Source organism: Phocoena sinus, chromosome 18 (assembly GCF_008692025.1).
Source record: "Phocoena sinus isolate mPhoSin1 chromosome 18, mPhoSin1.pri, whole genome shotgun sequence".
Classification (NCBI taxonomy): Eukaryota; Metazoa; Chordata; class Mammalia; order Artiodactyla; family Phocoenidae; genus Phocoena; species Phocoena sinus.
Window position 1 is genome coordinate 47,256,967 of NC_045780.1, and position 13,403 is coordinate 47,270,369.

Sequence of the window (13,403 nt, forward strand, 5' to 3'; positions counted from 1 at the left end):
AGGGACATTTCAGCATCACAAGTGCCCCTTAGGCAATCCACTTCATAAAGGGTTCAAACAAATTACATATTTCTATATGTGTGTCATTCTTTTTGGTTCATACTTAACTGTTTTGAAATTTTCTTAAGAATACCTTTTTACACGATTTTCTTATACACATATGTACTTAAATTTTACAGTCAGAACAGTCAGTATGACCAAAATAACAAAAAGTGTGTGGGTAAGTTAATTTTTCTTTAAATGAAGATGTAATTATTTCTCAGATTCATACATTTCTCATCGTAGTGGTGCTCTTCAAGTTCAAGTTTGTTTTTGATTTCCTAGATGTAAATGTATATTTTAAAGACAGTTATTATAGTGGAAACCTAAAACACATACAGTATAAGTCATATTTTCCCTATAAAGTTTTAGAATGTTTATTTTTTCCATATAAGGGTATGTGAATTTAGGTCTGAGGAAATTCAGGGAGTAAACTATTGCAAAAAATACTCATTTGTGAATGTTGAATTTAAATATACTTTAAGTATGACAAAACTAAACCTACTGTATAAAAGTAATAATAATATCTTGAGTTTTTATAACTTCTACCTACCAAAATATTTTAAAATTTTTCAGCCCAATTATGTTATACTAAAGTGTCTCAAGAGCTCTGTGATGGTCTTATACCCATTTGACAGACGCAGCAACTGAATGTTCCCTCTCCTCAATTTTGAATTGCATAAAAGATACAAATTTTTTTAGATTGTACTCTGTGGACCTCTATGTTTATGTGGACTTATACAAAACTTAGTAGAACTAGGTCAGATTATTTTGATTTTATAAGTATTTTGGCTTCATTTTTCATCTTTTCATCATCAGCTTTAAAATTACAAATATCTCTGTTGTGTCCTGCAAGTAAAATTCTGTCTTGTGTGAAACATTCTATCTCATCATAAAAATACTTTATCTGTGTATATATGCTCTTTTAACTTTTTTCACATCACACTTTCACATCTATTATGTATCATATAGACCTGTCATTTTCTAGTTATTGTTTTTGCTTTTTTTTTTAAAGAATGAAATGTGTATTTTTCCCACTACATTTTAGAAGTTTGGTATGTTTTCTTTTAAATAGTAAGTACACTTCTCTGACTCTTTTTTATCAGTAAGGAACAAGTAAATGACCTCTTGCTATCATTTCTAACCCTATGTTTTTATGACTTCTAGAATAGCAGCAGTTTATAACAAACCAAACAATTTCTAGCGTATAAGGAAACACGCAAAACAAACTGCAAAGCTATTAAAGTAAGTCTCTGGAAATATGTTGGCCAGGAGAGATTATTAACAATGAAATGAAATGATTATGGTCTTATTTGGCAGTATTTTAATTTAAACTTAACAAATCTATATCCCATATGAAGGAGCTGACAGTGAGGGAAGGCAGTGAATACAACACGAAGAAGGTACAGGCACTGGAGTGAGTCACGCTCTGGACACCAGTGCTCAAAATGGAGGTTAGAGTCTGGAGTCTGAAATTGATGATGGAAATCAACAAGAACATGCGTCAAAAACTATCCAATTATACTGAAGTAGTAAAGGCCAGACAGCAACTAGATGAATACTGGTATAGAAGGGAAAGCCAGGCACCAAGAGGACGTGAATACCAGAAGGCAAAGCAGTTAGAAGTCCAAGGTACGATTCAGTAATCAGATGAGTGAAAGGGTCTGCACAAACCAATCAGAACAGAATCAGGGTGCCCACACTTCTGTTTTAAGTCAACAGTCGCAGTAAATTTCAGTTCAGAGGGGCCTACTTCACTGTGTTACTGCTAGCTTCCTCTACCTTCCGCTGTTGAAGATGACCTTAAGATTATATCCAAATTTAGGAAAGAATGTTGTAGATGATTAGTTACGTCCCCTAGGCTATGACAGCACAGTTGTGTCTCATTCACCGAACACTTGAGCTCTCACTAAGCTTTCAGTGGTAGATAGGGTATGACTCCAAAAATGTTTGTCATCTGAAATGCATTAGAATAAGGAGTAGATAAGCCTAACTTCCCTCTGCTCGGGCCAAGACTCCTTTCTTTATTCTGTCCTAGGCCCAAAACTTTGAATACTAGGAGATAATCAGAGGAAAATAATCAAGATGATAAAAGAATTCTTTTCAGTCATAAGAGAGATTAATGGATTGGGGGTGTTTAGAGAAGAAAAGACTTAGAGAGATACAAGAAATTCAAAGTAGGCAGAAATAGACTTGCGATACGTCTCTGCAAAGGCTGAAATTAAAACCTAAGGGTAGATATTATAAGGAGACATGTTTTGTTTGCTTTGTTCAGGTGTTATTGTTGTTGTTCTGCTTTGTTTTGTATAGAGGTTAAATAACTTGAAGGTCCCTTCCAAACCTGAAATTGCGGCTATCAAAGGCCTTGACAGAAGGCATCTGCATTACTGTGTACATAATGTCTAAATAATGACAGCTTTGAACCCATTTGAATCCTGATTTCATTTCTTAATAGCTAATGAATCTGGCTTTTTTTTTGGCCGCATTGCGTCTTCATTGCTGCACGCAGGCTTTCTCTAGTTGCGGCGAGCCAGGGCTGCTCTTCATTGCGGTGCATGGGCTTCTCATTGCGGTGGCTTCTCTTGTTGCAGAGCACAGGCTCTAGGTATGCAGGCTTCAGTAGTTGTGGCACGTGGGCTCAGTAGTTGTGGCACATGGACTTAGTTGCTCCACGACATGTGGGATCTTCCTGGACCAGGGCTCAAACCCATGCCCCCTGCATTGGCAGGCGGATTCTTAACCACTGTGCCTCCAGGGAAGTCCTTGGCTATATTTCTTAAAATCTTCCAGACCTCAGTTTCCTTATCTTGAAAATTGAAGTCATATCTACCTCTTGGTATTTGGGAGAGGATTAAATTTTTTATGTAAAATACTTAGTGCAAAGCCTGGCACATAGTAAATACTGCATGAATGTTAATTTGCCATACAAAATCTGTTTTGTGTATTTTTTAGAATATAGTGCCATTGACTTTCAAGGTGTATTTTTACTTCTTCAAAATCATACATTGAACTATGTTAAAAATTTGTTTTGATAATATTAATAATTTAAAATTCTCATTGAGCACTTAGAGTATTGATAGATGACTGAAATAATTTACATTTTCTTTTAAACTATAGTGTTAGATATGATAATGATATTGTGGGGTTGGGTTTTTTTTTAATCTTTATCTGTTAAAAATCTCTACTGAAGTATTTACAAGTGAAATGATCTGAGGTCTGAAATCTCTAAATATTTCAAAATAACTAGAAAGGAAGTAGATAAAACAGTGTTGACAGAACATTATGGCAGTTCCTCAGATGATTAAGCATAGAGTTACCATGTGGGCCTAGCAATTCCACAACTAGGTTTATACTCAAGAGAAATGAAAACATGTCTACACAAAACTTGTACATGAATGTTAGATGTTAGCAGCATTATTCACAACAACCCAAATGTTCACCAGCTGATGAATGGATAAACAAAATGTGGTATAGCCATACAATGGAATATTACTTAGTCGTAAAAAGAAATGAGTACTGATAGATTTACAACATCGATGAACCTTGAAAACACTATGCTAGGTAATAAGAAGCTGGTCACAAAAGACCACATATTATATGATTCCATTCATTTGAAATGTCTAGAACAGAGAAATCTACAGAAACAGAAAGTCGATTAGTGGTTGCTTAAGGTCAGGAAGTTGAGGACCAGATGGGATAGAGGAGTGATTCCTAGAGGACTTGGTGTTTCTTTCTGAGGTGATAAAAAAAGTTTTAAAATTGTATGCTTTAAATGGATACCAATATGGTATGTGAACTGTATCTCAATAAAGCTGTTTGAAAAAATGATACTGACAAAATGTTGATAATGATTAAAGTTGGGCAATAGACACTGGGGGCTCACTGTGCCATGCTCTCTTCTCTTTGGATGTTTGAAAATTTCCATAATAAAATGTTGTTTAAATACTCTTTTAGATGAAGTTTAAACCTCCAAAATATGGATTTACTTGGTTTAAAACAAGGTTGGTTTCTACCTTGCATTAGCTCAGGTAGGAAAGATGCACAGAATTCTGACTTGACTGCCAGATACATTGTTACTCCTCTAAAAAAGCACTTACATTTAACCTCCAGTGGAGCACATAGTTTGCATTATACTTGTCAGAGCTATTTTCATCAAGAAATGCCATCTATGTGTCCCCTTGCCAACATCTTTGCAGAGTTTACAACTTTCAGCAATTTATTGGCATCAACTATGCAATACTCTTAAGCAGCTGCTCTGCAGTTGAGCTGTTTTAATATGCCACCCTCTATGCAAATAGTTTATATTAAATGGCCAAGATATGTGCTTTTGGATTCAAGAGAGCAATTTCTCTCTTTTATAGAGATTGTATAGTAACAGTCATCATCTTCATCATCATCTGGAATTTTCATAAGAATGTCCTTAACTCTTCCATTTTGAAGAGTACTGTACTGCAATGTGCGTTTTATTGTTTTGTTTTAAGTTTCAATTGTGTAATCAGATGCGGTTCTACATTTGTTCATTTTAATGAATGTTTCCTTCATTCTTGAAATTACTGTAATTGTCTTATGTATTTGATATACTAGAATTATAAGATATATACTGTAAGGTTTTTGAAAATCACTATAAAAGCATATCAGAATTAATGAATATTATTAGAAATCAAACTGTTATAGAAGAGTGTTTAAAGGTCTCATACAAGTGGTAAAAGGAAAGAATTTGAGGCATGGCACTTTTGCTGTATTTGAATTTTACAATGAACAAGTAATGCTTCTATAATTTTAAAAAGCAGAAATTTAAAAAGATATTTTGACAAATGGCTTTCTAAATTAATGGAACATTTGCCAGGAATAGACTAGGACTGCCAAAACGAAGGGGCCACATATTAGGACACTCCACATTTTGGACAAGAGAGCCTACTTTCCACCTGAGGACCCTAGAGTGGAGCCTGCTTGACAGATTTTCTTATCCACATATCCAGAGATTGTACTCAACTGTCTCATTCAGATGAATGGCCCATAGCAGCAGAAAGAAAACATTTAATCTGTTCCTTCATTCATAAATTGGAACACACAACCAAAGACCGTCAGAAACTGGAAGAAAATTAATAGCACAAAAGGGAAAAATCACAATAAACAGAGAAACTGACTCCCTTCTCCAGAGAAAACAAAAATTTCTGTAACAGAAAAGAACTTACAAAGTATTGTAATTAGTTTCTTCAGAAAGTTTTGAGGAAGTAGTATTTACAGAAAATAAGCATTATACAGAAAAAGTTTCTGGTGTTTTCAAAAATTGCTAAAATCAAAATCATGAAGTTATTATAAGTAAGTAAAAATGCCAGTAGAAGGATGTCAGGAAAAGCCACTGAACTCTCCTAAAGCTTAGAAAAAGGTAAGAAGACAGAAATTAACAGGGAAAAGCTAAACAATATCAACAATTCCAGAGAGAAATAAAATACCTGCAAAGATATAAAGATCAGCTTGGCCTCATAGTTCCTAGAAATTTGACTTTAGAAGATAGAGATGTAACACCGTAAAAGTTCTGAAGGGAAGCACAGTACTTTACCACAGTACCCTCTCTCATGAAATTACTAGATTGTTTGCCATCAAACGACAGAAAGACAGCAATGCAAGAAATAATGGAACATGCCAAGATGTGCAATAAAAAGAAATTTCAGAATAACAACTGTGCAGCTGTCTTAAAAGAAGGCAGTACAAAATTGATCCCAGCAAACAGTATGATTAAGCTAGATAATCTTAGGTAATATGGAAAAAGACATATACTAGTTCCATCAATGAGGGAAAAAAAGGCAAGAACTCTAAGAAGGGGGGGAAAAGTCTCTATGAGAAAGTCAGGGCCCAAGTAGGAATCTAAGTAAATGGCATGATTTTGAGCGATAGATGCAATGTGAGAAAAAGAATCCAGTTGAACTTGATACCTAAAACATTTTCCTTTGAACATCACAGGTTCCTTTTCTGTGGACCTAATCACGCTCTCTGCTCTGCAGTGAACAGTATTTATAAATCATTAAACAGTAGTGCAAATAACCCTGCTGACCAATCACAGAAGGACAGTTAGAGAACAGAGAAAAGCAGAAGCAAAAGCTAGAGAAATGACATGTGAAAGTCAAGTCCAAACAGTAAGAGCAGCCTCTTAATAGGAGGCGGAGCCAGCAATCAGGAGGCAGACAAGAGAACATGGTAAGGACCAAGCCAGACTTCAAGATGACTTAATCCTAACAAAGGATCCCATTTTGTAGTGACAAGTTTTTCTGGTTCTTGTATGTTATGTTGGTTTATTTTTATTTGCTTTGTCAATTTGCAAATTGGGATTTTGTGAATCACAAACATTTCATTGTAATAGTAACATCAACTAGGGAAGGACAATTTATGCCAAAAATGTAGGTAAAAGAAATATTAAAATATTTTCATGGTAAGGAAGATTCAGTATCATAAAAGCCAGTTCTAAGTTGTTGTTTTTTTAATTCAACATAAACCCACCCCTATCCCTAAGAACATAGCCCAAAAAAACCCTCAATCATTAAATGTTAAAACAGTGTGACATGGGTACATGAATAGACAATTGGAATAGAATTTAAAAGTCCAGAAATAAATCATACACTTATGGAAATTCAGTATATGATAAAGATAACATCTCAAATCAGAGGAAAAAATTGTCTCTTTAGTACATGATGTTGTATTACAGAATAGCCAAGGGGGGAAAAATGCTGAATCCACACCTTTCACCATAAGCCAGGATAAACCTCAAACAGATCAAAGATCTAAATGTTTGAAAAAGAAAGAAAAAGAAACCATAAAGTAACTTGAGGAAAATGGAAGAAGGAAACATGGGAAGACCATAAAATTAAGGATTGCCATGTTCAGCTACATCACAACCAGAAAGTTCTGCACAGGAAAAAACAAAACAAAATAAAAGCATAAACAAAGTCAAAAAAAAGATTAAAAGGGAAGAAAAACTGCCGTTCATATTACAGACAAGAGCTAATGTCTCTAACATGTAAAGAGCGCCTTGAAATGTAAAAGAAAATGACCAGTCACCCAGTAGAAAAACTGAGCCAAGGATATCAACAAAAAAGGAAATACCCTTAAACAACTGAAAAGCTGCCCACCCTTACAGTAGGAGAAATGCAAAATAGACATACCCAAACACTTATCAGACTGGCAAAAATCCAAAAAGGTAACACAGACATACATTTTATCAATTAGGAAACTGAAGCTCGTTCAATCAGAGTAGATTGCTTAAGTTTACACAGTTAATAACAGAGTCAGGAATAGATGTGTCTTTGACTTCTAACCTCATACTGAAATATCTCCACTACCTATGCTTGGCTTTCTGTGTGCTCAGTCTGTGGTGGTATCGTGGATACTATTTGATGTTAAAGTGGAATTTTCTTTGTTCAAATTTACAATTGATATAAAAGAGATCATCTATATGACCAAACATAATAAAACTGAACAGAATTGTTCTGCATGTTATTTTGGTGTCATTGTAGCTGTGTATTATCCTAATAGGAATTTTACAGAATTCTGTTGCTTTTTCAGTGTTCTTTACTTAGATTTCAAAAACCCATGCTAACATTGTATAATACTATCAGATGAACAAAGTGGTACTGTGACAGCACGCTAAGTTGGGGTGATCCTAGTCTACATAAAGCAAACCTGTGAATTTCCCTTCTGTCTCCTGACCAGCATCAGGGGTGATCTGCTTCCTGTAATTGTTCCTATACGAGCAGCAGGTGAAGCCAAAGAGAACAAAACTATGGCCTCCTCTTGGGCACTCAGGAGCCAAAGCCCTCTGCCTGGTACCCCACCAACTCCTTCCTTTTCTTCCTCCTCAGCCTTGCTCTCCCTCCCTTCCCTTCTGCCAGGAGGTATGATCCCCTTGACCTTATTTATCTGTAATAGAGTGGTAGGTTGTGATACAGGAAATTTTTGCCTATTATTTTATTTTCTCTTCATGCCAAGGCACAAAAGTTACGGCTAGTAAAAGAGGTTCTTTCAGATAAAAGTGTTTTTTTGATAGGCTGAGAGACCGTCATCTCCCCTCTCCCCTCTACTTATCGTGTGGTAAGTAAAGAAGGAGCTGAAATCTACCATAACACTAGACATGTTTAACATTAAATCAGTGGTATATACTTCACTAAAGGGAAGCATGTAAATGAAGTAACGATCTCAAAAGCAATGAGTCCTCAAAAGGGTCAAATAAAAGTGTATCAGATTGGCAGTTTCTGAAGGTAGACACATCCTCATGTGCATTGGCCAAGCCAGCCTCAGTCCTGCAGAAATGAGAAAGTGGATTCTGGCACCATTTCTTCCAGCTCCTCTCTTGGCCCTGAGGTTTATTAAGACTCTGTGGCTTAAACTCAACAGCTCTGTTTTAAAATACCCACTCAAGCTAGATGGTTCTAAATAGAACTAATGACAGCCAGAAAAAAAAAAGGCCTGTAGGAACTTGCTCTGACACAGAGCTGATGTCTATAAACAGATTAGTAGAAGGGAGCAGGACATCTTTCTGTCGCCCTAACTTTTGTGTCTTGGCATGAAGATGCAATAAAATAATAGGAAAAAATTACCACCAACACAGCCTACCACTGTTGTACAGATAATAAGGTAAAGGAGAGTTCAGTCCGCCCTCTCTCCATATTCTTGTGTTTGATTGACTCAATTTAGTAATTAAGCATAAATATCCACTAGTTAGTGTTTGGTGCTAAAGGTTTGACTATGGGGGAAAATAAAAGACAAAAAAGACTTGGAAGAGGGAATGAGTGGAAATTTTGATCCGGGTTCTTCAAGAAGTTCAGCATAATGAATTCTTAGTTCAAACGACGACTGATAAAGCTAACTCAGGTTTTCATTTGTAAAAGAAGAGGGAATAATATGTTTTGTTTTGTTTTTATTGAAGTCTAGTTGATTTTCAATGTTTCAGGTGTAGAGCAAAGTGATTCAGTTATATATATATATATATATATATTCTTTCTCAGACTCTTTTCCCTTACAGTTTATTACAAGATACTGAAGACAGTTCCCTGTGGTATACAGTCGGTCCTTGTTGTTAATCTATTTTATATATAGTAGCCTGTATCTGTTAATCCCAAATTCCCAATTTATCCCTCCCTGCCTCCTTTCCCTTTTGGTAACCTTAAGTCTGTTTTCCATGTCTGTGAGTCTGGGAATAACATGGTTAAAGAAATCCTGAAGCTATGTTAAACTTACTGTTTGAACTGCTGATTAATAGGCAGGAAAAAAATTTTTGGACTCTTTTTCACTTGCATCTTCATGTAAGACTTCAAAAAGGAAATAGAATAGTTTAAGAGGTAGAAGAGAAGTGCCTAAATAATGTGCTTATCAAACATGTGTAGAGAAACTATGGGGGAAAGTAGCTGTGCCAGTGGTTCCCAGATTTGTTAGAATCACCTGGGGATCTTTAAAAAATTTCAGAGCTGAGGCCACACCCCAGCCCAACTATCTCACAGTCTCTGGGGGTGGGACACAGGCATCAGTTGTTTTAGAAGCTCCACAGGTGATTACAATGTGCAGAAAAATTGGGGAACCACTAGGCTACAGAATAATACTTTTTTTAATTGAAGTATAGTTGACAATACCATGTTAGTTTCAAGTGTACAGCAAAGTGAGTCACTTATACATATGTTTTTTCAGATTATTTTCCAAGATGATGAATATATTTCTTTATTCTGTTCAGTAAATCCTTGTTGCTTATCTCTTTTATGTATAATAGTATATGTCTGTTAAACCCATGCTCCTAATTTATCCCTGCCCTCTTTCCCCTTTGGAATGATATATTTATCATTTAACGGTATTAATGACTATGAGATTCATGTGCATAATTATTGAATATTAATATGTTGTTTTTTCACAACTTTCCTCATTTATATAATGTAGTAATTGCTTCAAATGTTTTCTCTACTTCAAGGATAAAAATAAATATTTTAACATCAACATTATGAGCCTGCTTGTTAAAATCATACTTCCATCTTCTATTTTCATACACAACAGGAATTGGCAGCAATGAAACAGATTATCATTAATATGCATAGTAAGCGTTCTGAGGACAACTTGCTTTTTACTAAAATGGAATCCAAAACTGTGACAGGAAATCAGAAATCAAAGACTTTGAATGTGCCTAGAGAACATGAAGACAATATATTTATACCCAAACCAACACTCTTTGTAAGTACAATAAAAATTAACTTAGAATGTTAGTGTCTCTTATTTTTACTAAATATATTTTACTTAAATTTCTTTCCTCTCATAGTGGTTTCAAACTAACTTTAAAAGGACTATATTTATCCTTTTTCTGAATGTATATGTTACCTATCTTAACAGTTGATAGTTGGGGTTTATATTTCTAGTTAACATATCAGACTTGCCTAGGAATTAGCATTCTCTAGCACTGTCCTCCTCCAGTCTCCAGGGATGACTTATAAATGAATCAGAAAGACAGTCTTGATTTAACTGGTTTACAGCACAGATCTCTCAGTTTTCAGTAGGATGTAGCTGAGGTCATACCTCGTTTGAAAATTTTTCTCTTGTATATAAAAGAAAGTTTACTGTAGAAAAAAAAGAAAAATACAGATAAGCATAAAGAAGTTTGTTTGTTTGTTGTTGTTTTGGCCATGCCATGTGGCTTGCAGGATCTTAGTCCCAGCCCAGGGATTGCACCCTGGGCCCTCGGCAGTGAAAATGCCAACCAGAATTCCCTGTTTTTGTCATTTTAAATTTGCATAAGAATAAAAAGGATGCAAAATATCACCCACCCCCTCTTATTTGTAAAATAATATATTTTGCTTTGAGTTTTCTTATAAAGTATAAAACCAATCGTATTAACATAAACTGAAAAACTGAAATGCATTATTAGGTAAAAATGTATGTGCCCGGAAATTAGTCGAAGAACAAGAAATTAGAAAAATTTGGATTAAAATAGAAAATAAATTAGGAAATATTGAAAATGATGTTTTAACAAGTAATAAGAATCCAAAGGCAACAGAATCGAAATAGGAGTAACCTCATTAAATAGTTCACCTTACTTCAACATGGTTTCCCCTCCATACCTAAATTTCTCAGAAGAAACATTTCTACCGTCTGAACATAGAGACTCAAAACCAGAAAGATTTTCTGTACGATATTCGATTCAGTGAGTCCCCAGAATCTTAATTTTTTTTTAACTCCCTAGATGATTATAATAATCAGTCAAGTATGGGAACTTCTGATCTAAGCTATTTCATTATACATTCAGAACATGCTACTCAGGATCAATGGGATGTGAGAGCTTGCTTGGTGACTACATAGTTCAACCTCCTTTTTTAAAAAAAATGACAGAGTTACAGTCTAAATGAAATAAGGGATAATTATTATAAGGATCCTTGTAGCAATACAGGCTGAGCTAGCAGGATGGAGAACACAGGAAATCGAGATTGACCAGCCTGGGTACAAGGCAGCTCTATGGATTTCCACAGCTGAGTGCATGGATCTTTTCCTCTAGTGGTACTTCAGCTTCCCTATGTTTCTCTCCTGGTGTCTGCTTACTCATGTTTTCCAGTTCCTCACCAACTTGCTCACAGCCCCTTGTCTTGAGACGTATTTCTATGCATCCTTTCCCTAATCTCCTCTCTTATAACCTAGTTCTTCCTGTATTTTCCAAAAGCAAGTTTAATTGGCCCAGCTTCTCCTTGTTGGCAGATACCCCTTGTGGCAAGACTAGTTAAGGTTATTAGCCAGCCTACTGAATGGCTGCCCTTACCTGTGACCAGGGGGTCACAGGGTACCAAAGAAAGTTGCCTAGGGCTATTTATTCAGAAGGGCCATGGCTAGGCAAGTTTCCCTCAGAAAGTCAGCTAAGATTGTGACAGACAGTGTGATGTGTCTATTATTATATTATAATCTACAAGAAGAGAGCAGACTGAATACATAGATGCTAATGGAAAACGTAGGATTGGTGGAAAACTGCAAGATACAGCCACATACTTAAAGCCTATCACACTCCCTGATCTGCTTTTCTGACCCTTCTCTGTTCCAAGCAATGAACTATTCCTTCTGACCCTGACCTCCTACATTTCTGACTTTAGCTTGGTAACCTGATTCTGATATTCTGAAATCCTGTCACCAGTACATAAGTAACAGATTTCTCCAGTATCTCGAGATAAGGTTCTGCAATGAAAAGAAAATGAAGAAGGTTTGAAATATGAAGTATTAATTGGGTAGTTTTATTTCCTTCTTTATGCTTACCTGTATTTTCTTTTTTTTTTTTCTATAATAAACTATCTTTTGTATACAAGAGAAAATTTTTCAAAAAAGGTATGGTCTCAGCTACATCCTAATGAAAACTCAGATATCATGCTGTAAACCAGTCAAATCAAGACTGTGCTAATACTGCAGAATTAGGAATGGGAACCGACTAGGTCACCTGGGGCAAGTCATTTAAATGCCCTGAACTGGGTCTTATCTATAAAATTAGGAGGGAGATTACATGAAATGAGGGCTGGACTTCTTTTATACTAACATCCATGATTCTCTTAAGGCATCCTAATTTTTATGGTTATTATTTTCAGTATTTTCAATTTTCCATAATAGTGCTTTTCTTACGTTTTTCTCTCATCTTGTCAATAAGGAATTTATGGTGCAAATATTTGAAAATAAGATCTAATCATTACATAATCTTATGGTTTTATAGCTAAAATGGAAACATTTCTAATTTACTTCCAGATCCTTTGGCTGATATTATCTGCTGTTGGTATTTTTCCCTGATATTCAATTCAATGATAGAGAGATGGATCAATGGATGTGTGTTTATATGTGCACTGAAAATATGAGGAAGACACACAAAGCCCCTGTTAAATGGGCAGTGGGGTGAACGTAGAGCTGTGTTACAGAGGAGGAAGGGGAGAAATAAAAGCTTGAGACATTTTTCTTTACATATTTGTATAATCATGTGAACGTTTTGCAGTGCTCATGTGATATTTACATAAGAAAACCCCAAAAGGTGTATTTTATAGAAAAGCTCTGACTGTTGAAATCACAGATGTGGGAGAATTGTTTTTCAGGCATTCGATACACCAACAAAGACTAAATTGAACCACGGAATGTAAGTGCTTTAAGGATAGAAGCTGTGTTCCCATTGCCTTACATAGCACATGATCAAAGCAGGTACTCAATAAATATCTGGTAACACAGCATTAAAAAAAAACAACAGTTATTTGCCTCCCCAGTTTAGTTATCTTCTTAGCCGTTAAGACTCTAAACTGTGTGGGGAACTTTAGTGTTGAACTAAATAAACTCCAGGGAGAGTGAAAGCAACAACTTCCAAGACCATGGTCTTGGAAAGAAATACA

General features: G+C 35.4%; 1 protein-coding gene across 4 annotated transcripts in view; it reads left to right on the forward strand.

Moving 5' to 3' along the window:
- The window catches only part of PIBF1 (progesterone immunomodulatory binding factor 1), a 212,087-nt gene that overhangs the window by 189,800 nt on the left and 8,884 nt on the right, over positions 1 to 13,403 (forward strand). For 3 of the 4 annotated variants that reach the window (XM_032611460.1, XM_032611461.1, XM_032611464.1), the window contains one exon: positions 10,072 to 10,245. In XM_032611460.1, coding sequence (XP_032467351.1) covers positions 10,072 to 10,245 — 174 coding nt within the window. Of the gene's footprint in view, positions 1 to 10,071; positions 10,246 to 13,403 lie in introns of those variants that run through there. The other variant, XR_004346695.1, reaches the window with a different exon arrangement.